Source organism: Marmota flaviventris, chromosome 14, assembly GCF_047511675.1.
Source record: "Marmota flaviventris isolate mMarFla1 chromosome 14, mMarFla1.hap1, whole genome shotgun sequence".
NCBI classification, from domain to species: domain Eukaryota; kingdom Metazoa; phylum Chordata; class Mammalia; order Rodentia; family Sciuridae; genus Marmota; species Marmota flaviventris.
In genome coordinates, this window is record NC_092511.1 from 30,765,915 (window position 1) to 30,792,832 (window position 26,918).

At 37.4% G+C, this 26,918-nt stretch overlaps 1 protein-coding gene across 1 annotated transcript in view; it reads right to left on the reverse strand.

The window, feature by feature from the left end:
- Window positions 1-4,561: 4,561 nt before the first annotated feature.
- Cdkl4 (cyclin dependent kinase like 4) overlaps window positions 4,562-26,918 on the reverse strand; it is a 47,893-nt gene continuing 25,536 nt past the window's right edge. The window contains exons 4-10 of the mRNA XM_071601230.1: window positions 26,695-26,767; window positions 20,212-20,302; window positions 13,760-13,957; window positions 12,025-12,107; window positions 10,491-10,547; window positions 5,260-5,394; window positions 4,562-4,732 (exon numbers count right to left, since the gene is read on the reverse strand). Coding sequence (XP_071457331.1) covers window positions 4,562-4,732; window positions 5,260-5,394; window positions 10,491-10,547; window positions 12,025-12,107; window positions 13,760-13,957; window positions 20,212-20,302; window positions 26,695-26,767 — 808 coding nt within the window. The remainder of the gene's footprint in view (window positions 4,733-5,259; window positions 5,395-10,490; window positions 10,548-12,024; window positions 12,108-13,759; window positions 13,958-20,211; window positions 20,303-26,694; window positions 26,768-26,918) is intronic.

Sequence of the window (26,918 nt, forward strand, 5' to 3'; positions counted from 1 at the left end):
TAGTTTGGAGTCTCCCAGATACACATTATGAAGTCTGAGAAAACCTGCAAAGTGAGAAGAGATCATGCAGAGGGGGCATTCAGAGTGACATTCAGGTGGCATCACTCACCATGATGGTACAGGATTGGGACAGTGATAGATTAAAAGGTTGAAATTGGAAGGAATGAGACAAGAACCAGGTAAGCCAGAAATTGTACAATCCTCTAAAGGAAACACATGGTCATAGAATCAAGTGGGCCAATGTGAAGAGCCTGGGGCAAGACTGCTTCCTGAATAGTTTTACAAGAGTCATCACTGAATTTGGGCACAGATACTGAAGTGCAACTGTCTTGCATTGGGCTGAGAAGTGCAATGAAATTTTGTGTGGTTTGGTGGTGAGAGATTTGTACTTGAAACAGAAAAGAGCTTGAGGACTGTGCCCCAGAGTGATACAGGCCTGGGCAGCAATGCTATGTAGCCTGGGTCACCTAGGGACAACCACACTGGCAAATGCAACCAGAAGATTATTTTTCTTCACAGTAATATAACAATATGACTGTATCAGAACATTTTCTAAGGTTAGATGCTTTCTTCTCTCCCTTCCCCAGGGATACCCAGTGATAGATTTGAAGGAAAAAAGAGACAGAGAGATATGATAGTTTGAATTAATTATTTTTTTAAACAGGAAAAAACCACCACAACAAAATGTATTACATTCCTCAGGCATGGGAATATAGGACTCCTGAATTAATTCTTACATGAAAGCAAAAATAAGACAAGACAGTTATCCCACCAATGCCTGCCAAAACTTCATCGTTAAACATACAACTGAAAGCAAAATAGATCATGGAGCCACATACTCCCTGCTCATTCTCTCTCTCTCTCTCTCTCTCTCTCTCTGTATTACATTATAGGTAGACATGCATGCATAATATGTGTATATGTTTGGGAGAGGTGGAGCAGATGAGGAGTTTGGTAATAAAAAGGCTTAAATTAAAAAAAAACAAAACAACTATGATGGCTAAAAAGAAATCTGTCAGTAAAGTTGCCTTTTATCTTTTCTTCCCCATTTTCCCTGAACCTGTGATATCATCCTATTTTAAAATGCAAGAAACACAAATCTGAAGAGGTACACTCTTGACAACAAGATGAAGTAATAAGACACTGACAGCTTATATTTACCCCTGTCAAAGTCCTTCTACTGGACAAGAAATGATTGTTTAGATGCTGTAATTCCTTAGGAAAGTGGATGCTCCTAAATAACTGAATGAGATTTTCTGGAAGTTTACACAGCCATGTTTATAAGTGCAATAGATCTTCAGAGAAGAACATAGGGTGTTCTGTTTCCTTAATAACACTATATGCTTAATTCTTGGAGCCAGACACAAAGAATTTTTGCAATGTAGTATATGTGCAAAATTTGACGACATTTAGGCAAGCATGCCAGCCTAGGAGCATGCTTAATTTTTATTGATGGGAACATCATTGTTTTGTGCCTTCTGCCAGACAGTGATAGACAGCCCTCTACTATTTTACATGAGTTCCATATTAGCAAACTAAAAGTTTTTTCAATCATTCTGCTTCATTTTAGATTTCCAACATAAAGGCATCTACTATGATGGTTCAAAACTTATAAATGTGTGTGTGTGTGTGTGTGTGTGTGTGTGTTGTATTGGGGGATTGTATGTCAAGTTCACTTGGGAAAATATTCTAGCACAATTCTGTCTTACCTATTGAAGTGTTTACCTCATTTTCTTTTTCTTATTTTGATAAGAGACACAAAATGAAATTAACTAAAAGACAACCTTTTTGCTCTTGTATGCATTTACAAACTGGACCTGTTTATGATGCCCTCAACAGTTTTGGGGCAGTACAAGTTTGTAGAAGCTATGGATGCCAATATTTGAAACAAAATATTGGCAGTGAACTGTTCAGATAACACACTTAAGGAGGACTGGTTTAGGTATGAAGATGATTTAATCAGAAAAAAAGAATAGGGCATAATGAGGTACCATCAGAATAAGCAGGCAGTAATTCAAGAGCATTATTATCAGGAGGATAGTGATTCCTTGTTGTTTGTCTATAATTTGCTATGTATGGAATGTGTGTGGAATTTTCTCTAGCTAGCTTTAAAAATAGAATTGTCAATGTCTCATGAGGCAGAGAAAATATAGAGTCTGCTCTGGAATCAAGGAATAAACCTAGATAACCTTTCAAATTTCCCATCCTACACCAATATAAACATGGAATACCAGTTTTGCTCAATAGATATAGTTACAATGAGAGTGAATTAAAATGCAGGAACAAAATGTCATTCCTTAAACAACATATAGGCAGGAGATTTGATAAGATATTATGTGTTAAGCTTTAAGATATTATGGGTTCAGTTGAAGCAGGATGATAAATGAAAATCTTTTTCATAAATTGAAGTATAAGTCCACAAATTCTCAATATAAATTGTCTAAGAGGGACACTCTGATGAAATTGAAAATGTCTCCTCCATATGTGCAGTTTCAGGCCTTATAACATTTAAAGAAAATGTTCTAAAAGATAAAGTTGGCATGTAAAAAGCACAGGGAAAGGAATCAGCAATGATCAGAGCAAAACAATTCTAGAAGGCATCTTAATTTTCATATGGCTCATTTGCATTTGAAACACTGAGAATTCCTATCTCGCTTGTACAAAAATATGTACATATTAAATTACTTTGCACTTGAAAGAACATTTTCCTAAATGTTTGGAAGATGATCAAATTTTAACTGGAGGACTTGTTTTCTTCCATCAGGTGTGGGGGAGATGTGGCTTCCTGGTATGAGAGGCAACAGTTGATTCTAATAGCAGAACAAGACAAAAATAAGAACGTAAATTGAAAACAATTCCTACAGGTACAGTTTGAGTTAAAGGTGGTAAAAAACAAAAAAAAAAAAAAAGGATATGTATGGTACAAAGATGTCAAGAGCATCAATTCAAAAATCATGCTTAGTTACCTTTCCAAAAATGGCAATCTTCTGATACTTGAAAGTTAGGTTCTATTAGTTATTCCAGAATTTTCATGGATGTACTGTTATTTTATTCTGATACACTTATTTCTGAATATTTAGTCAATATTTAAAAGATAGCTCTATACCAGCTATAAAACAATAATTCCAAGGGTTGTCATTTCCCCATTTCACATTTTTAAAAGCTAGGATATTGGTCAAACAGCACGGGCTTCAAACCTCTTTACTACTACCTCTTAGACACTATTTACTTGTAAGGAAGATGTTGGTCATTCACTCAGAGATGTAGAAACCAGAATCTAGATAGAAATTTGAACTTATAAGATGTAATCACACTGAATGAAAAAAATCTTTCTGTAATTTTTAGTTTCTTTTCTGATATAGTAATTTCTAGGAATGTCCTCAGAAAGAGAACCAGAATCTGAATGGCATCCTCTTCCACCCCCTGGCCTTGCTCTCTGGGCCTTCCTAAGCAGAGGGAGCTGTTGAATGTGGTCTCATGGTGGGTGCTGGACCGGCCCACGGTGTGTGGGTGGATAAGATGCCATTTACTAAGGGTACAGAACACATTGTAATCTTTTAAATGAGATTATCTAGTGCACACTGCCTTTGTGTTCCTTTTCCTTCTGTTGACCCGAGTCTTTGGAACCCTTCTGCAAAGTTTCTGCTTGGCATTATTAGTTGGACTCAGACTGTGAAGGAGAAGATGGCATGGCTGTGCACCAGAGCCTTAAAGGGAAAGCAGCACCTCAAGCCCCCAGCCCCCTCAAGGCCAGTGTGATGACAATTCCTCAGGTAGAAAAACAAATAAGGGTGGGGGCAAGAGGCAGGGTGGGCTGTGAGACTGTTGTTCCTCCCAAGCCAGTGGTGCAGAATAGGTGAGATATTTTTAAGGGAGCAATGAGCTTTTTTTACACAATTCACACTATATTTTAGATTGCTGCCTAAAACTTATTTAAACAAACTCTATTTTTTTTTTGTTATATAAGTGTAATAGGCACTGGGCTTGATTTGTGAAAGATTAATAGTGAAGGGTAAATGAAATAAAAAGTTGGATACCCAGATATTTTACATACACAGAAATAATTTAACATTTCATTTTACTAATTAGTTTGATCTTTTTTTTCCTCCCAACAAACTTCTATTTTAACTACTAATAGATGGGGTTTGGGGTGGGGAGACTATCTTTTCCTTTATGGAAGGCATGCTAATGAGAGGATAAATGACCAAAAACTAGATCAAAGATAGAAGATGGAAGATTAAGTAAACACAAAATGTGACAATGGTCAGCCTCTGATAAACTGAAAATTATCATCTTAGTTTATTAGTAAACTATATATGTGTGTGTGTATGTATATATATGTATATATATGCATAAATACTAATATATGTATATATGCATAAATATTAATATATTTATGCATATATATTAGTATTTATTAAATACCTTCCATATGTCAAATATTGTTTTAGGTGCTGGGTTTATAAAGTAAAAAAAAAAAGAAAACCTCTAACCAAAAGAAACCTACTTTCATGAAGTTTCTGTTTTAACTTCAAAGTTATTCTGAGACCAAGTGAAGGACCTAATAAACTGCAAAATTAAGGTTAATCATAACAGTCACCATTTTGTTTTGCAATATTAGCCCAATTTTAAGATATGATTTAATTCCCAGATGTCTGGTTTCATCCCTTTGTTTCTGACAAAGCTTGTCCTTGGTTTCAAGGTAAAGCCTAAAAAAGGCAGACCTAGCTGTCTTCATGGGTGAAAAATGGAAGAGTCAAATTTCTTTTATTGTGCATCTGGAGGCAACAGAAAGGGAACTGGATTCTTTGTAATGGAAGTAAAACTCAGTCCTGTTTAATCAGGGTTTCACTGTATAAAGTTATATTTTATGTACACGATCTGGCAGGTTGCCAATGTAGTAAACGAGTTATGTGATTATTTGAGTGCAAGCTGGCACAGTGGTGTGCACCCATAGTCCCAGTTACTTGGAAGGCTGAGGCAGGACGATTGCTTGAGGCTAGGAGTTGGAGACCAACCTAGGCAACATAGTGAGAGCCCATCTCAAAGAGAAAATAAGTGTAGTTGGAATAAGATTTCACAGCAATCTGAATATTTTCATAGTTTTAGATTTTATTACATCAATCATCAATATTTATTAAGATAAACAAATGCAACTTAACCAGAACAGGAAAAGGTGTTGGCGTCTACCTTGTCTCACTTTGAAAGGTAGAAAAATGGAATAATTTTTAGAGCACATTAACTTTTGAATGGAGGTACCTGCTGACGCCTTCTGTTTCTTCCCTCATTACGTGCTTTTCTTTTCATTTGATCCTCTTGAAAGGAATCAAAGTAGGAGCTCTCTAGGAGTTGGGCACAGGTTAACCTGTCATCTGGATTCATCTTCAAACACCCCTTTGGAAGAATAGAAAAGCAAAGCAGGTATTTGAGGGGCTTATTTTATTACTGTGCCCCAAGCCCTGAACAATAACTTGATGGAGTAAACATTAGTTTAGAAAACCAAGTGTGTTTATTATATTTGAACTGGTGAATGGAGCTGCCCTTTCGCCTGGTGCAGGGCACAAAACTGTAATTCTAGCTACTTGTGAGGCTGAGGCTGCAGGATTGCAAGTTCAAGGCCAGCCTGGAAAACTCATTGAGACCCTTTCTTGAAATAAAAAAATAAAGAGAGCAGGGGATGTAGCTCAGTGGTAAAGTGGTACTTCAATCCCTGGTACCAAACACAAAAACAAACGAAAAAATGGAGCTGCTCTTTTTTTTGCTGCTTCACGATAGAACTATGGATACTCAATGTCTCCGGGAAAGGCCACGTGTAGATGACATGTTCCCCCTAAGACATATTTTCATCACTGGTGAAAGCAAACCATAGGAGTCTTTCGAGTGTTGAACTAGCAACATCAGCATGGCCCCAGGAGCTGGTTAGAATAGTAAATTCTAGGGTCCGACCTGCTGTAGCAAAAGTGCTAGAGCTGGGGCCTAGTATCCTGCACTTAACCAGCCCTTTAGGGTTATTCTGATGCCATATGCTGGAGTCTGAGAACCACCGGTATAAGATGGCTGAGGAAGGGTGAACCTCAGTAATGGGAAAGAACCCAAAACATGGAGAAATGAAATGTATTTTCATACCAGAGGAAGTAAAGGCCTAGGAACTAGGTATTGTGACACTTCATATTCAAGGCTATCAGGAGTCTCTAGGTGCCTCTGGGAGCAGGGAGCAGTGTGACAACAGAGGAACCACTGGCAATCCTGACACAAAAAGGTTTTCCCTGAGAAGCCTGATATTCTCCGGTCAGAGAATGAAGCTTTCCCCCATCTAATAAAGGCAGATTCCAATCCATAAAGAATTGGAGCAGTTTTACAACACCCGGGCACTGATGATGAAATTTCTTGTCTAAGCCCATAAAAGAGAAATGAGGGTCACTGACATAACAATATTGTTCTGAGGCAGTCAGGTATCCAGAAAACTGCATGCCTGATGCTGCCCCCAGCCATGGGCTGCCCTGTGACATCTGCTCCTTCCTAACCCGAGCTGACCTCAGATCTCTGAGACCCCTGTGAATGTTACAGGTCTCTAGGCACTGTCACCTGCCCCTTGGAGCAGTATCTGATTAGTCCTGCTCTTCAAGAAATGACCTTGCTCAGCATAACCAGACTCACCTGTCCCTCTGTGACTATGACTTGCTCCAGGCAGGTCACCCCTAAGTCATGATCCATGCATATATTAGTTCTAGCTGCTATGGGGAGGCAGTCTTCTCAAATCCTATTACTGTCAGGGCTATAACCAGACAGAAAGACTATTTTGAATACAAACTGTGGTAGTCTCTATTTCTTCATCACTTCCCAACTTCTGATTCCATCATTCCACACAAGTGGCTTTTGTTATTAACACCCATAACCTCTATTTCTATATCATAAATCTGATAGTTATTTTCAGTTCTGATCTCAATAGTATTAAATACTACTGACCAGGTCCTCCTCCTTTCCCCTGCCCTCTTGGTACTAGGGATTGAACCCAGGGGTGCTTAACCACTGAGCTACATCCCTAGCCCTTTTTATTGATCTTACTAAATTTCTGAGGCTGACCTTTCACTTGGAATCCTCCTGCCTCAGTCTGCAGAGTTGCTGGGATTATAGGCATGTGCCACGGTGCCCAGCTCAGGTCCTTCTTAAAACTCTCTTCTTGGTCTTTGCTTTTCCTTTCCTTTCCTTCCTCCTATCTCTTGACCACTCTCTTTCAACTAGCCATTGCTAGTGTACTATCTCCATAATGGTTGAATGGAATTCTTCCAGACTCAGTCCTAGCTTCCCCACTTCTCACCTATTCTTAGTTTCTACTGATATCATTAATGCCCATGATTTCAGTTATTAAAGTTTATCAGAGTTTTCCACATCTATAATTCTATTCCAGACCTGTCCTCTGAACTCCAGAACCACATATGTAACTGTCTACTTAATAATACTTCTTAGTCTTGAGAGCACTGTTACTGGTTGAATTGTGTTCCCCACAAAATACATGTTGAATTCCTAACTTGCAGTACCACACAATGTGACCTTGCTTGGAAATGAGGTCTTTGCAGATGTAATTAGTTCAGATGAGGTCATAATTAGTAAGTAGACCCCCCAATTCAGTTATTATTGGTATCCTTATAAGAAAATGAAAGACAGCACAGAGACAGACACATAGAGAATTCACATCTGCGCAATAATAGAGGTGGAGATTGCAGTTATAACATCACAAGCCAAGGAATGCCCAAGTCTCCCAGAAGCTGCAAGAGGCCAAGAAGGATCCTTGCCAAGAGACTTGAAAGGGAGTGTAGATCTGCCAACAGCTGGGAAACAGAGTCAGGCACCTCATCCTTGCCACTCTCTTCTTACTCCCCATGTATAAGTCATAATTAAGTCCTACCAGTTTTCCTTTCAAATATATCTTTAATTTATTCACATATTTTTCTTTCTTTTTTTTTTTTTGTGGTGCTGAGGATTGAACCCAGGGCCATGTGCATGCTCTACCAACTGAGCTATATCCCCAGCACTCATTCACATTCTTATATAGGCTTTTGATCTACTGAAATCTAGTTTTTTCCTCAATAAATACCTTCGAGTGTTTATTTCAAAGTGCATTTTCTGATTCTAAGAAGAAGCTTGGACTGGAACAATGTCCTGCTGATTAATTTTGGAAGCACTGATTTTGATTGGGTGGGAGCTAGGGCTGCTGAGTCCTTGCCTGCCTGGATTAATAACTTTCTGTACATCAAGAAGATGGTGAGTTTTCAGAGGTATACCCTGATAGATGTGCTTCCAATCTGGAAGAGGTCCTAAAGATGAGATATGAGAAATTGGAACTGTAAGTCCAAGTCAGGATCCTTTTCTTAAAAAACAAAACAAAACAAACAAAAACAACAACAACAACAAACAGAAGAAAACAAAAATGATTTTCAAATTTGGCAGAAAGTTCTCTAACAAAATCTCTAGTCATTTACAGTGTTCCTGATGATCATACAAACGGAAACAGTGGTAGGATGGTCAGGACTATGGAGACAAACGAGTAATCAATAATAAAGATTATGGCCATGGACTCATTTTAAACTCAATGAAGAGAACACAAAAGACCTGCCACAGATTGGCTTCTACATGTCACCACTATCCTTGGTACTGTCATTGGCCAACACTTCACCAACTTGAGCACCTTCCTGCATAGGTTATGATCTTGTATCTGGGAAAACTACCTGCTATTGCAAATAGTAGTTATTTGTTGTCAAAGAATTCTTAATTATCATTAATCTAAGATAATTTTATTTTATCTAACATAGGAGTCTAGGAGATAGTCTAGGAGTCTAGGAGATAGGGTGTGATCATGGAATAGCACAAGTCTTGACCACATAGAGAATTCTTGGATCCCTAATCAATACTTAGTGGGTCTAAATCAAAGAGTTGAGTAACAAACCCAGCTTCATCTAATTCTTAGGCAAGCCATCAGGGTGCTTCATCTTTGGAGATGAAGATCAGGAGCTTGTCCTATACCTTAATGTTTCTGTTCCCTAGAGTCGTGCTCTGTGGAGTTTTCAGGTTAACTTGAGGAACAACTACAGGCAGACTCTGTCCTACACCTGAGCATGGGTTGGGCTTTCAGTGTCTGACTGCTTGGAGGTTTTGCTAAATTGCTGGTGGGTCAGAACACTCACCAGAACAAGGGCAGGGAATTGGGCTTCTAAGAACAGGACCTGCAGAGTGTGGGGTGGAGGCAGGTCAGCTGGCAGCTGAAGTCAGGTACAGCAGTGGTTAAGAGCACTGGTAAGAGCAGTGTCAGCTTTGAGGCGTCAGGCTCTGAGCCTCAGGAGGACTCAGACTGAAGAAGTCCAGCACCCTGGATAGCACCACAGCAGACACAAGCACCTAGCACAAATACTAATCTATAAAGTTGACTCTGGGTCATCTAAAAGGCCCACTGGCTAGACCAGATGAATTGCAAACTGAGTTGTATATCATGCCATCTAAGAGAATGTTTAAAGAGAACAAATTTCAAGGTCCTACTCATGGAGATTCTTCTTGTGAACTTAAGGCTAGATACATAAACTGTATTTTACAAACGTCCCAGATCATTCTGCTGAACAGCCACATTTAGAAAGTGCTGCTACAGACAGAACTTAACTGATTGTTAAGGACAGATATCACTTCTGGATCTTCATGCCCATCCCTCAGAGTACTTTCAGCATCCATGATGGATGGGTCACTAGCACCTGCTAGTGTGGCCTCCATTGGCCAAACACAAATGGCAGACATGTCATTGATAAGTTTCTTCAGCTTTGGATCAAAATTTGTTCTTTGTTTGACAATCTCTCTTGGGTCTACTGTATGGGATAGGTCTGCTCTATGGGGTAGGTCTCCTCTATGGGATAGGTCTGCATGGTTCTCTTCTGCCTGGTCTTAGCTACTAATTTTGGTGGATATGTTAGAACTGTTACTGCTTAAGCCACTGATGTCCCTTTAGCTAAAATTATTTTATAGTTCTTATCTTTTTTTTTTTTTGGTGGTAGTGCTAGGGATAGAATCCAGGGCTTCACACTTGCTAGGTAAGGGCATTACAACTGAGCTACCCCATGATAATGATGTTCCTTATCTTTTTTTTTTTTTGAGAGAGAGAGAGAGAGAATATCTTTTTTTTTTTTTTGTAGGTGGACACAACACAATGCCTTTATTTTTATGTGGTCCTGAGAATTGAACCCAGGTCCCGCCTGTGCTAGGCGAGCGCTCTACCACTGAGCCACAATCCCAGCCCTCCTTATCATTTTTAATGACTATATTTCACTTTGGAATTATTTGTCCATTCCTCCCAGAATTATTGGCTTTAGTCATTACAATTTGCAGTCAATAACAGTTATAATTAATTAAATTTTTGGTGCTGGGGATTAAACCCAGGGCTATAAGTATGCTAGGTATACCTGTTACCACTGAGCTATACCCCTAGCCCACTTATAATTAATTCTAAGTACCTTCATGAAATTCAAAGCCACAGGATAAGCATCTGAGAACTTTTCCTCAAGAGTTTCCTGGAAAACAAAATAAAGAATTTCAATGTTATATAACAACAAAGTAACATATATTTCTCATATATGTTAAATATTACAAGTGACATTAAGTACACTTCCCTTAATATGTTAGATAATTCCTTATATAGTTTTTTAAAAATCATGTTTTTACATATTTTATACTGATGCAAAATTCTGAAAGTCATTAAACTGGAGTTATTGTCTTAATTTCAAGAAAGTTGCACTGACTGTCTTGTAACTGGTGTTGGTTATTTTGGAGAGAAGGGGATGGGAAAGCTTCAAATCTGAAGCTAAAAAATATCTGCTTCTGAAATCCTACCATGGTGCTCTAGTATCTGTGCCTGATCTACTTATAAGGATGTTTTGAGCATTCATAAGAATATGTTGAACTACATGTATAAGATTATAGAAATCAACAAAGAGATAAACACAAGGTTCAGAGTAGTAAAGAAAGGAGATGGGGAAGCTCCAAAGACAATAGTAATATTCTATGTCTTTAACTTGGCTGTAGACTCATGTGAGTTTGTTGTATCTTATTTTTTAAACACATGTTTTATAAATATTCTTTGATAATCTTTAATATTATAATTCAACCCATAACCCTGTATTATATTTGTTGAAGATTTTAAGAAATAAAGTGAAAAATTCAGTATGCAAATCAAGGTATTATACCAACTAATTGATTTTAAATGAACAGGGTGTCTAGAGATAGTTGGGACTATTTGAACCTCAGGTTGCTCACACATGCCATAAATCATGATATGGCTTCTCAGACTTTCTCAGACGTTTTCCCATCCCTATGCTGCTCTGATTCCAACACAGCTTGAGTGTGGATGCGTGCCTCTCTTGACATTCCTTTCCTTCCCTAGGCAGATTCTAGACCATATGGAGTTTTAAAGGTCATAGTCTGAACTTGGGTAACACAGACAGGAAATCAATGTCTACAGAGGGCAAGAGAGTCAAATGGTTATTGATACATTCCCAGATAAAGGCAGAGACCATAGCAGGAACACAGAGATGGTGGATAATTTGGAATTTAATGAGTATAAAAAGTTTTTTTTTTTTTTTTTTTTTTTTTAGGGCCAGGACTAAATCCAGGGCCTTCCTTGCATATGCTAGGTAAATATTCTGCAAGTGAGCTAACTCCCCAAAAAGTTTTTTTTTTTTTAAATTGATTTGAACTTTGTTTCATAAGCTGAAAAAACTGAGCATGCATATCTTCAAAATAAGGAAGACTAAGTACTGTTTATGAAGAAATAATTATTTTGGGGAAAATTAACATCAGTGCTTTGACTAAAATGATCAAGGCATTATGTAAGACACTAAATATATTTCAACTTAAACTTAACATTGATCTGTGTTCATATTTAGTATAGAAAATAGAAGCCCAAAGCACAAATATTAAAAAAGAAATAACTACCTTTTTACAGAAAGTAGCAACACAAAAAAATAAAATATCCAAAATAGAGCAGTTTACCATGTCTTCAGGTTCAGGTATACTGATGCCATGGAAAAACTGGTTACTTTTAAAGATGGACTGATGTCTTGGAATTAGTTTTCCTATAAAACACAAACCATGTAGCTCTTGAAAATTTTGGTCAAAAAAAAAAAAAAAACATAAAGCATGTAAATAATGATTAGCTTTCAAGGTCCAGGTATGAAGGAAATATGGTGCCGGCTTATTTTCTCTAGATATGGGAGGAATGGTCCCCTGCAAAAGCACATCTGTGTACTTAAGGCTAATTCTCCCATATAAAGCTCTTTGCTGCATGTGGTTTGGCCTGCCATATAGCCTCTATCAAAAGACCAGGTGAGGTGATGGCGTTAAGGGCTTCACATACTATCTCATTCAATCACAGCAATATTGCTATTTTTAATCTTCACTGTATCAATGAGGAAAATGAGGCTCAGAGAGGTCTAATTACTTGTCCAAGGTCACATGGTAAAGTAAATGACAGACCCAGGATTCAAACTCAGGTCAGTCTTATATCAACCTAATGAATATATAAAACAATCAAACAATATACACTTAAGGTATGGTCTGTGGTCATACTCTGCCCCAAATTTTCAGGCTGAATTCTCTAGGAGAATGTATTGGAACAAACAGGGAAATATCCAGCAGCCATGCTACCAGGAGAGCCTAGGAAAAGTAAACAATACATACTCATTTGGGTGCAAAGGTATGACTTTCTTTGTATCCAGGCTTCTGGAACAAGGCTGCAGCTAATGTTGGGGTTATATTCTCTTCCAACCAGGAAGAGGTAGATGAAAACTCCTGAGCATGCTAACACATTCTGAAAACTTGTGAAAAAAACCCCCATCAGTCCTATTCCTATTCTATACTGGATATATGACTTTAGGCCAATCATGGAGGCTCGCTGAGCCTTACTTTTCTCATTTACAAAACAAAATGGGCACAATTAAAAATGATTTTATTTCCACAACAAGTTTCAGCAAGAAATAACATGTATGAAAGTAATTTGTAAATTCTTGAGTACTATACATATAAATGAGATATGTTAATATTGTTTTAAACTGGCAGTCGCTTCAAACAGAAAATAAAAAACTCTTAAGCTCTAGAGCAGGGGTCTACAAATTAAGGCCCTTAGGCCAAATCTGGACCAGTGCTTGAGATCTAAGAATGGTTTGTAATTTTTAAATGGATTAAAAATAAATAAAAAGAATAGTATTTTGTGCCATGTTAAAACCATGGAAAAGGCAGGGATAGGCTGGATATGGCTGCTTTTGCACTACCAGAGCAGAGTTGAAGAGTTGCAACAGAGACTGTATTGGCTACAAAACCCCAAATTCTTATCACTGGTCTCTGATAGAAAAAAAAAAATTGCTGACCTCTGCTCTTGCATAAATGGGGAAAACCTTTCTTACTGGGAACAGAATAGCATTTGATTCAGTATCTCTTAATTAAGCTCAGCAGACTATATACTTATCCCTACCTTATCCCACGATGGATAGTAAATGTATAGTTTATTCCATGGCTAGTTGTTTTTTCTTGGAAAAGTATCTGAAAACTCACTGAGAGGAGCTACGGCTCTATGTACTGAGAAAAGGACTGGGCTTTGGCCACAACTCAGAACCCATAACCATCATCCTAAGTAGCACTTTGGAGAAACAATAAAACTCTTATCATTACACTAACATAATAATACTATAACACTTTAGGGACACCGTGAGTCATAAAGTACAATTCATACCCAGTGTTCTGATTATCAGATAAAGCTGGTCCACATCTGATTTTCCAGGCCAGAGTGGCTGGCCAGTCAGGAGCTCTGCAAAAACGCAACCAACAGCCCACACATCGACGGAAGAATCGTATTGGGTGTCTCCCACGAGAAGCTCAGGAGCCCTGTACCACCGTGTGGCAACATAATCAGTGTAGATGTCTCCTGGAACTGCAAGGGCATCAAGCAGATCATGTGAGTCATATTCTCCAAAGATGTGAACCTGTGAACTCCTCCCTGGAGCAGGTCTTATATCGAAGTAGGTTTTATAAATCAGAGGCCCTGATCTTGCTAATGGTCAATGAATCGAGGCACTGAGTCACAGTCGCACTGTGCGCTGAGGCGGGCAATTCAACTTTCAAGAGAAGTTTTGCTGATCAATATCCACATCATAGCTGAAGAGGCTAGGGCGGGTGGTGAGGAGGGTGTAACTTCAAGTCTAAACCAACAATTATTTGCTTACACATTATCATCAGCATTTTGCTTGTTGAAAAAATTGTGTCCCCTCAAAAGAGATTTGAAGTCCCAAATGTGTAGCCATGAATGTGACTATATTTGGAAATAGGGTCTACGCAGAGGTCATCAAGTTACAATGAGGTCATATCAGAACACACAGACTTACAGGGAGAGCCCCTGGTGAGTCAGAGGCAGATACTAGAGTAATGTAGCTGTAAGACCCAGAATGCAGTCTTTAGAAGCAGGGGCCTTCAAAGCAGAGCCCTGCTGGCAACTTGATTTTGAACTTTGGGCCTCCAGGACTTTGAAGAAATAAATTTCTGTTTTAAGCACACAGGTTATGATTATTTATGGAGGCCACAAGTAACTAATGCAGTAATGGACAACAGGATTAAACTAATATTTATCCAAATTTGTGACAAACACTTCAATTTGACTCCTTGAACTGAGACACACATAGTATATGACAGGCAGAGGAGAGAGCTAGGTGAGATCTCACTGGCCAGTTCTGTCCCACTGCCCCAGGTGAGGACTGCCTAGGGCCAAGGCACTTGCCTCCCAAGTGGGTAAAAGCCAATTCCATAATTGCTACAATACCCTAAAGGTCCAGGAGCCCCAGTTTTCTCCTTTGAGGTTGAAGAGAATTTGGTAAAATAACTTTTTAATAACTTTTTTTTTTTTGCTTTTAACTGGCAAGAGTCACATATCAGTTCATATATGAACTCTACAAATGCATAAAGGGAAAAACTGGCAAGATGACCAGCTTGCAGAGATGAGGTCATGTGCAATTCTCTTAGAAGAGGCCTCAGGCCAGCAAGACTGCCACAAAAGACAGCTGCAGGTGTCACTGAAGAACAGCCCTCACAGCACTCACCTATTGCTCTTTCATAAAATTATACAAATTTCTGAATGATAAGAATTAATAAATACTATTTAGGACATTTGGAAATGAAAAATAAAGAAAATAACAACCACTGAAAATTCTTATTTTCACAGGTTAAGTTAGGTGTTGTACATTTTTTAAACATCTTTCTCTTATAAAAGTCATATAAGAATATGAAAAATATGATAAACAAAAAGAAGAAAAATAAAATAAATTAAGTTTTATCATACAAAGATACCTTGTGTTAATCTTTTGATGCATCTTATTTTTTGTGATATATATATCAATCAATATATGTGTGTATGTGTATATCTACATATATATATATAATTTTGTGTCCTGCTTTTCACTCCATTCCACATGTTTACTATGCTGTGATAAACTTTATGAACTTGAGTTCAATGGCTGCCTGATAGTTTACCAAGTGCATATGTCATGATTTACTTCATCTTTCCCAAATTTTCTGATATTTTACCTTTATAAATAATCACAGATTGAAAATCTCTAACCCAAGCTTTTTTGGTATTTAGGATTATTTCTTTTTCTTTCTTTTTTTTTTTTTTTTTTTGGTACTAGGAATTGAACACAGGGGTGCTTAACTATTGAGCCACATACCCAACCCTTTTTATATCTTAAGTTAACACCAGGTCTCCCTGAGTTGCTTAGGGCCTTGCTAAATTGCAATCCTCCTGCCTAAGCCTTGGCCTTGAATTTATAACCCTCCTGCTTAAACCTTCCACATCAATGGGATTACAGGCATGCGATACCATGCCCAGTTTAGGATTATTTTAAAAATTAGTTTAAAGAATTACCATCTTTTTTTTTATATTTATTTTTTTAGTTTTTGGCGGACACAACATCTTTGTATGTGGTGTTGAGGATCGAACCCGGGCCCCACACATGCCAGGCGAGCACGCTAATGCTTGAGCCACATCCCCAGCCCAAGAATTACCATCTTGAAAAATATTAACATAATTTATACTTCATATTCTTTGTAGAACACTTGAGAAATGTAAATAAACAAACAAATAAAAATCCCCTACCACCCAGAGAAACCATATTATATTTTGGTACATTTCCTTTCCTTCAGTCTTGTCTTGATTTTGCACACCTAAACATACACATGCAATTGGCAGAGCATGTAAGTAGTTTTGTATTCTTCTTCACCTGGCTCCACATCACAAGCCAAAGCATATTCTGTGTCATTAAAATTCTTCAAAAATAAATATTAATATGTGGTGTTAAGTCAGATACATTCTTTAGTCTTTTCCTTATATCTGAATAGTCAGTTGCCTTTTAATTTTTTCTCGGTAATACCTAGTCCTACAATGAACATCATGATGTACTTTGGGTAGGTAGTATCCTGCGCTGTGAGAGATTCCTAAAAGTGGAATTAAAGGTTCAGAGTCAAAAGTTTTGATATTAACACATTGCTCTTCCAAGGATTTGTTCCAAACTGTTCCCACTAGCAACAATCTTAATAGTTAATGTTTACAAAATTTTATCAGCTTCATTGGTGAAGAGTAGTATTTTAATATGCATTCCTTTGACATCAGTGTGGAGGAAGATTATTCATATTTATTAACTTTTTCCTCCTCTTGTGAATTGTCTACTAATATCTTATTAATTTTTCTTCTCAGAACTTCAGTGGTTTGCCAGGTATGGTGGCACATGCCTGTAATCTCAGTGGCTTGGGAGGCTGAGGATTTTGAGTTCAAAGCCAGCCTCAGCAACAGTGAGGTGCTAAGCAACTCAGTGAGACCCTGTTTCAAAAAAAAAAAAAAAATAGGACTAGGGATGTGGCTCAGTTATTGAGTGCCCCTGAGTTCAATCCTTAGTACCAAAAATAAATTTAAAAAAATTAATTCAGTGGTTTATTTTTTTTTGTCAATTTATATATATATATATATATATATATATATATATATATATATATATATATATATATATATATATTTGTGTGTGTGTGTGTGTGTGTGTGTATGTGTGGTGCTGGGGATTGAACCCAGGGTCTTGTGCATGCTAGGCAAGCACTGTACCAACTGAGATATATCCCAGCTAACATAAGCTTTTTATATCAACTTTAACTATAATATTGAAATATTCTTTCTCTTGAGTTAAAAATTTTATCTCTGTATACCTATATTCTATTATTTATCTATCTGGAGTTTATATTTGTTTTGTGGTAAAATGTACATAAAATTCACCATTTCAACCATTTTTAAGTGAGATTGGTGGCATTAAGTATATTTCCAGTTCATTGTGTAACCATCACTGCTATCCATATCCAGAACTCGTGCATCAGCACAATCTGAAACCTGTACCTAAACAATAATTCCCCATTTACCTCTTCCCAGTCCCTGATAACCACTGTTCTTTTTTCTGTCTCCATCAATTTGACTATTGTTGGTACCCCACATGAGGAGACTCAGACAGCGCATGTCCTTTTGCATCCAGCTTACTTCATATAGCATAATGTTTTCAACATGTATCCACATGGTAGCTCATATCAGAATTTCATTCAGGGCTGAATAACATTCCATTATTTGTGTATGTCACCTTCTGTTGATCCACTCATCTTTGAGGGACATTTGGATTGTCTTCACCTTTTCACTACTGTAAATAATGCTGCTGTGAACATTGGTGTACAAGCATCTCTTCAAATTCCTATTTTCAATACTTTTGGCTACATTACTAAGTGGAATTGTTGGATCATATGGTAATCCTCACCCACACTTACTCTTGTGTGTGTGTGTGTGTGTTGTTTTATAACAGTCACCCTAAAGAGTGTAAAATAGTACCTCATTGTGTTTTTAGTTACATTTCCCTGATGATTAATGGTAGTGCTTATTAGTCATTTGTATATCTTCTTTGAAGAAATATCTATTCAAGTCTTCTGCCCATTCTAAAATAAGTTTTTTGTTGTTGAGTTACAGGAATTCTACATATTCATATTCTAGATATGAATTGTCATATATAAATTTACAAATATTTTCTCCCTTTACATGGGTTGCATTTTCACTGTTTATAGCATCCTTTGAGGCACAAAAGTTTTTGATTTTGATGAAGTCCAACTAATCTATTTTTTTGCTTCTATACTTTTGGTATCACATTCAAGAAATCCCTGTCAGATAAATCTGAGTTCATGAAGCCTTTCCCCTGTTTTCTTCTAAGAGTTTTATAGTTTAAGCTTTTATATACAGGATAGTGATTCATTTTGAGTTAATTTTTGTATACGGTTTAAGGTAAAGGGCCAACCTCATTCTTTTGCATGTGAATATATCCAGTAAGAGCTTAAAAAAATTTTTTTTTAGGTACTTGGGGATTGAACCCAGGGATGCTTTACCACTGAGTTACAACCCTAGTCCATTTTATTTTGAGACAGAATCTCACTAAAGTTGTGAAGTTGGCCTTGAACTTATGATCCTCTTGCCTCAGCCTTCCAAATCCTTGGGATTATAGGCGTGCACCATCAAGTCTGGCAAGAGCTTAAATTTTTATGTAGTTTAGTCTATTTAGTCAAGTATTAGTATTTTAGCACATAATATTATGGACACCCTTCTTCACCTTTCTGATTCTTTATTCAGAGATGGATGTTTGCTACATGAAGACTTAGAAAAAGGCAAGAATACAGGTTCATGAAAAAAATCAAATATGTACATATTTTCAGCAAAGCTGCCCATTTAGGGAGAGAAAAATCCCCCAAAGAACCATTTATAAGGTAACTTTAATATGAAATATTTCTTTTATGGTTTTTGTTTGTTTGTTTTTGGTACTAAGGATTGAACTTAGGGGCCCTCAACCACTGAGCCCCAGCCCCAGCCCTATTTTTTTTGTATTTCATTTAGAGACAGGGTCTCACTGAGTTGCTTAGCACCTCGCTTTTGCTGAGGCAGGCTTTGAACTCTTGATCCTCCTACCTCAGCCTCCCAAGCCACTGGGATTGCAGGCATGTGCCACTGCACCTGGCTCTTTTATATTTTTAATGTTTGTAATGGCATATATATTTTTGTGACCAAATTGGATATTTTTGTAGTAAAGAATGGATTTCCAGGGAAACAAACAAACCGAACATTGCATTTATGGGAAATATATCAGAAGACTCATTCACTTAATTTCCTGAATTGTGGATCATATATATTCCTGTAATTATTTTCTGTGCAGTTGAAATCATACTGCACACATCAGTTAGCTTTTCTTTTTCATTTACTCTGAAAACATCACATCTAATGACTGCCGAGTATTTCATGATTTGGATGTACTATATACTATGTGCAGAGATCATAGCTCCATTTCCCAGTGTTTGTCCTTTTAACCACATGGCACAGGGATCAATTATCCAGTTATCATTAGGGTCCCATTATTTTGTACCACAAAGCACAGCAACCTCAGAAAGTCTTTTTAACAGTTTTTGCCCAACCCTTCCAAATGCATTGTCAGGTCACCTGTATCTGTGTCCTATCAGGATTCTGATTATGCACATACCCATACTGCAAGGTATAAGTTGCTAACACTGTGTGTGTGTGTGTGTGTGCGCGCAAAGTTCCAGATTTGGGGAGAATTAATTATTTGTCCCCTTTCCCTTCACTTCCTGCCTGCCTGGGATGATTTCTTTTTTCTTAGCACTGTCTCTGCATCCTCTCCCTTTAATTCGCAGTTGACACTTCCAGTCTCTCACCAGCTACAAGAAGTTTTTTTCCAACCACTTTAGCCCACATTAACATCTCCCTCCAGGGAACTGTCTGCACCTTCATTTTAGTTCTTTATTGCCAGCCATCTTGTATTATTCTGTTGTTTCTTTTACTTTAGATCATAAGAACATGAAGAGCAGAAATGCACTTATAATTTTTTTCTACTCCTGTGGGGCAAAGTACGTGAAAAAGTCATCCAATAAATTCTAGCTGAATGGAGTAGAGTTGAAATGCCAAATAATGTACTGACTAAAAGGCTAAAGTGAGATTTTTCTTTTCAGAAAAACAACACAACACTTAGCATCCATCCAATATCTCAAGCAAGAATTTAAATTCTATCAGTTTATAATCATCTGAATTGGATAAAGTAGGTTAAAAAAAAAATCGCTACTTACTCAGAATTCGTGCAAACCCAAAGTCACAGATCTTGATTATTCCTTGCTTGGTTATGAGAATGTTTTCAGGTTTTACATCTCGGTGAATACACTGGAAGACAATAGTTGATTATTTTTCTGAGCCATAATAATGATCAAGAATAAATCTTAACTACTAGTATATTGATGAACAAGTAGCCTGTGATATAAAAACAAAGATTCCCTTCATTTTTCTAAAAGAACTTAAATTGACAGCTTTTACTTAAAATCTTATCATATAAAAGAAAAAGAATATCCAAATGTTGCTACATTACTGAAGAAATTTAAATTACAGTTGTATATGAAAACTGTATCCGTTTTTGGGGGGAAAGAAGTGAATACTATACAATTATTTCTTTCACTTTTTATTGCGTCTATTAAAATTGCACTAGGTAAGACCCTAACTGAAACTAGATTCCATGGACCTGTAGTAAGACCTGTGGCCACTTGAGAACAACAAAAGAGGTTGAATAATTATTGTGGATTTGAGAAAATGGAAAGGCATTTAAATTATTTTTTTAAAAGTTCACTTTTTAAAATTTGAGTGAGAGTATTGTTTTTTATCCAAATCAGGATACTTGCAAGTGTAAAGGGAGCTCTGTAAATAACCATGCCAGGAGGACAGGCGCAGACCAGAACTGCCCTGGGTGAACTGTGATGTACAGTCGCCTACTTAGATCAGAGATCCCAATTTCCTCTGCAATGAGCTGACTGGGAATGATGGGGCAGCCCTCCTGAGATGTTGGCACAGTGCCAGGGGAGTCCCTCCCAGGAGGGCAGGACCCCTCTTGTGAGGCATTCTCACCTTGGAGAAGCTCTGCTGTTCTTTTTAAATATGTAGCGACCTTACAAATTTGCTGTAGATCACCCTGACCCTTCCTGCTGAACATGAGAAAGCTAAGCTGGGGACTTGGAGGAGGGCAAGCGAGTGCACACATCATGAACCCAGGAGAGGTCTTCCACATTGCAGAGGTACTGTGGCACATGCCTATAATCCCAGTGACTTGGGAGCCTGAGGCAGGAGGATCTCAAATTCGAGGTCAGCCTCAGCAATTTAGCAAGGCCCTAAGCAACTTAGAACCTGTCTCTAAATAAAATATTTTAGGAAGGGGTTGGGGATATGGCTTGGTGGTTAAGCATCCCTGGGTTCAATCTCCAGATCCAAAAAACAAAGCAAAGCAAAACAGAAACAACTGTGGCCCTACTCTTCAGAACTTCTATCTTTTCAGATCATTTATTTCCCCCAAATAAAAGAGGTAAAAATGATACCACTCTTCTACCACTTGGCCCCCATCCAGAGCTCTGTACTTTTCAAAGCACTTCCACATGAATTATTTCATCCTTGCAATAGTCCTGTGATTGTTGGTAGCCACTGACAGTCCACTGAATAAGTGCCACAATCAACTGTGTCTGCCTCACTTCTCTGCCATGCTGCCAGTCTCTTTAGGTATTTGTGTCAAATTGACAATTCTGAAATCATTTTGCTTCAATAACCACTACCTAGAAAGAGAAAAAGCTAAAGCTTAAATTCATCTTAGGTCACAAAAATGGCAGTGGTGGACCTGAGGTTGTGGCTCAATGGTAGAGCACCTGCCTTGCATGTGAGGCACTGGATTCAATTCTCAGCACCACATAAAAAATAAGTAAATAAATAAAATAAAGGCATTGTGTCCATCTACAACTAAAAAAAAATATTTTAAAAAATGGTAGTTGTAAAAGAAACTTGTTCCTTTGTAATCTTAATTACTGACACTGTTTCATAATGTGTACTTCTAGAAGTTAGAAGAAACATTTTTGATCTCAGGACCGTAGGTATTAATCTTAAAAAAATACATTATTGGACAATAAAATAAAATATTTTTGATATGCCACTTTTTTTTTCTTTTTTTTTTTTTTGGCGGTATTGGGGATTGAACCCAGTGTTGCTCTACCTCTAAACTACATCCCCAGCCTTTTTAAATTTTATTTTGAGGCAAGGTCTCAATAAATTGCTGAGGCTAGCCTCTTGTGATCCTCCTGCCTGAGCCCCTGAGTTGCTGGGATTACAGGCATAGACTAACTTTCTGAGTCAGCAATACTTAAAATAGTTGGTGATTTATAGAACAGGTGTATCCCTCAAATGACTTTATATAGAATTCTGGAGTTTCTAGAGTATGTGTGACATTACAAAGTAAATATAACTTATATTGATATTTGTTTGTTGGCCTATTTACATATTTTTTGGATCTAATGCAGACCATGTTGAAATTTATAGCAAGTATTTTTCAATCAAAAAAAATAAAAGGCAAACAAAATATTAGTGTGTCCCAAAGAAACAGAAACATTTATTTATATAGCCATAGGTAAGAGAAACTACTGATAAAAAGATAGAATATTGAAGAAAGAGAAAAAATAAAAATGTTTGAAACAATAAGAATCTGAAACAGTAAGAATCAGAGCATGGAGGACAGAAACACTCAGACACACAGTTTTCGTCTTCTCTATTGCAAAGCCACACTCTGTACAAGCTCTCTTCAGCCAGCTTTTGTGCAGTGCCTCTTGCAATCAGCTTATTTTCCACCAAACAAGAAGAAACATGCAAGTTTCTTTAACAGAAGAATTTTAATAAACTTGGGTTTCATAGGCATCTTGTGTGTGTGTGTTGCTGAGGATTGAACCCACAGCCTTGTGCATGTGAGGCAAGCACTCTACCAACTGAGCTATATCCCCAGCCCTTTATATGCTCAGGTTGAGTTATTGTTGGTTCACAAGCTGGCAAAAAAGAGGAGTATCATGTTATTTTAAACCTGACATTCAACTCAAAGAATAATTTCTGGAAGCATCCATTCCAGTAACTACTTCTTATATGCCAGATTGAGCAATAAATAATTTTCTATAAACTGAGAAGGTGGTTCTCTATGACCAGGCTGTAGGGGTGGATGGTTATTAGCCATGAGAGAGAAAACAGATGCCTCCTTGCTGACCCACCATGGGTAAAAGCAAGATGCTGATGGATGCTGCAGTTGGGCGCCTCCATGTCTCAGATATCACTGTGGTTTTGCTATCATGAAATAAAGTTCTTCTTCTCTAACCAGTGAATCAGATATAGATCTATGGATTCACAATGAAGTTAAATGGATCACTTCAGCTATCTCACACTGGCAGTATTAGAAAGTAAAACAGAACAAAGTATGTATTTTCTCAAATCCAGCACTTCTCAAAATTTAATATGCACACCAATCATCTGGAGCTCTTGTTAAAATGCATATTCTGAGTCAGCAGATTGGAGTGGGCCTGAAATTCTGCATTTCTGACAAGCTCTCAAGTGATCCCTATGAGCCATTAAGTGGCAAGGCCTCAATTCCCTTACTGCTTTAACCTCCATTGTCTTGCTAAGGATCACGACTCTGGAGATAATAAGGTGCACTCCTTGGGAGTGAAAGCTGGATGTCTTCAGCAATATTACTGGGTCAAATTGCCTTTTCTGTAATTTTGAGAGCATCATTAGAGTGCCTCTAAAAATAAAGACTATAAAGGTTTTAGGTGTATTATGGTAACAGCTTATATATGACTTAAGAATTTTTCTTTCTCTTTTCTTTTGGGTACCAGGAATTGAACTCAGGGACACTCGACAACTGAGATACATCCCCTGTCCTATTTTGTATTTTATTTAGAGAAAGGGTCTTCACTGAGTTGCTTAGCACCTTGCTTTTTGCTGAGGCTGCTTTGAACTCTAGATCCTCCTGTCTCAGCCTCCCAAGTTGCTGGGATTACAGGTGTGTGCCACCATGCCTGGTAAGAGTTTTTCTTTTTTTTTAAATTTTTTTTAAAATATTTATTTTTTTAGTAATCGGCGGACACAACATCTTTGTTGGTATGTGGTGCTGAGGATCGAACCCGGGCCGCACGCATGCCAGGCGAGCGTGCTACCGCTTGAGCCACATCCCCAGCCCAAGAGTTTTTCTTTTGCATGCATTTTAGTTAATAGTTAAAAAGGAAAAGATAGATATACAAAGGCTTACCATTGCATAAGAAAATCCATAATTTCAGAAGTAATTTTCATCTTGGAGGAGGAAAGTTTTGACAAAAACTATCCATTTTTAAAAGAGATCATGGATTATCAATGGGAAGTTTTCAATATTTTAAAGCTTAAGATATAGAATGTATTATTCCAAGCAGAGAAACTATGGCAGTCTCATTGAGCTATAATAATGTTTGGGTCCTCTGGCAATAGTGAGTGACAATCAGACTGATTGAACGACTAATTCATCCATCCATTTATTCAACAAAGTATTCATTGAGTACCTTTTATATAAAAGATCAATGCTAAGCACTAAAGAGACAAAGACAAATCAGCCTCACATGTTGCATTACTCTAGGTCACAGGAAAGTGTCAAGTTATATAGGGAGATATAGCACAACCACTTATAGTGAATAGTATTTTTTTTTTTTTTTTAATTTTAGCTACCCACAAAGTTCCTGCTGCAACCTTAGGTGAACTTGATATCTCCTATAGCACAGTAGAAAGCAACAAAAATATGGATTCAATTCAGTATTTTATTTTATTTGTACTGAGGATTAAACCCAGGATTGCTTTACAACTAAGCTACATCCTCAGCCCCTTTTAAAATTTTTGTTTTGCAACAGGATCTCACTATGTTATTGAGGGTCTCTCTAAATTGCTGAGACTGACTCTGAACTTGTGATCCTCCTGACTTGCTGGGATTACAGCTGTGCCCACTGTGCCTGGCAATTCAGTGACATGTTTATGAAAAATTTGAAAGCACAATTTGCATCATGAAAAACAGGTTTCTGCATGTTGTGAACGCATCTCTCTACACCAATAGGAGGCTTTTGGTTGATTCTAATAAAAACGTCACTGATTTTATTAAAACTAAAGAAAGCTTCCCTAAGTACTGACATTTAATTCCATGATCTTGTATTTTATTTTTCAGCAATCCTCGACTACCATGGTAGACATTCTGCTGGCATCAAAACTGACCATATGGTGCCTTAGCACTCTCTTTGTCTAGGCATTTACTCAAAAGGTCTAGAGATATCTTCTATAAGCTATCATTCTAGCACAGGATCCAATTTGAGTAAGGGCCCAATGGCCTGAGATGGGAAAATTTGAGAATTTAAGAGAACAATGACTACAAAGGATCGGAAACATCAACTATATAAAAATTCATGTTTATAATGATGCCCCACAACCTTGCCCTGAAAGCCTGTCATGGTCCATCATTGGAGATTGCTGAGGTACTTACTCATCACTCTGAATATTGACACATAAAGGAAATCATCACATATCCATATTGCTATATTTTACAATAGCCAGAGTATGTAAGGGTAAGTTATTTTTCATAAATCAATGATAATGCAGAAGGAACAACAGAATTGGAAAATTAACATCTCTTAATATTAATGAAATACTAGATGCAGGCAACAATCATCACTGGATGCTAAACCATCAGGTGAAAAGGCTGACAGGGCAAATGCCAAAAGAATGGATCAAACTCATAACTCCAGAGCCCACTGATCAGTATCAACATTGTCAGAAGCTGGACAACCAGCCACTACATGCCTCATGATGATGCAATAAGAAGTGTACCACGGGCTGGGGCTGGGGCTCAGTGGGAGAGCACTTACCTAGCATGTGTGAGGCACTGGGATCGATCCTCAGCACCACATAAAAATAAATAAATAAATAAAGGTAATGTGTCCTTCTACAACTAAAATAATAATAATAATAATAGAAAGAAAGAAGTGTACCATACCACAAATGTGATATTCTTGTCTAAAAAATACAGAGCCCAAATATGACAAGGCTCTAGATAAAAATACCCACATATAGGAAATACAGGGGGAAAGAACAAATTAAATTGTATGTAGGAAACAGATGGCCAAAATTATTTCTATAACACAGCAGTATCCAAAGTGTGGTTCTCGTACCTGCTGCTTCAGTATCATCTGGGGAAATGTTACAAGTGCACATTCTCAGGCCTACCACAGTTTTCCAGGTCATTCTGATACCTGCTCAAGTTTGAAAACTGTGGTTCTAAAAAATTAATGGCATGGAAAATTAAATTTAAAAAAAAAGGTAGGGGATGGGGAAGTGTTGATGAAAGACTTAAGAGAAATAATAAAAACAAAATTGAGTGCCATGGTGGGTGACATTGCTGACACCCTGACAAATTATTTTAACTCAATTTAAAAGTAATCATGGGAACCATTAGTATTGCAACAAAATGAAACATGAAGTTTATACAAACTTTTAATTCATGAGAAATTAGTCACATGATTCTTAGAGAAATGGAAAAGGGCCATGGATAACGAATCCCTTTTCCTCAGATCTGTAACTTTCATTTGTTTTGCTGTTTTCGTTCTTTCCCTCCATCTTTAGATCTTTGGATAGATCCCTGAGCTGTTTAGAAGAAAAGAGTCATCAAGAAGACATTAATAAATATTTTAGAAAATGTTACTTACATTATGTTTATGACAGAAATTAAGAGCTTGAAGTGTTTGCCATAATACACTTTTGATCACTCCATCAGCAACTCTGGGGGAAAGAATTAAAAAGGAAATGAGAATGCCAGGCATGGGGTTCCAAGAGCAAAGGCTGGGAGTAGAAATGGAATGAATAATTTTCTTTTGTAGTTTGAAATTTTTACATCTGTCAAATGATACATGCTTATCATGAAAATGTATAA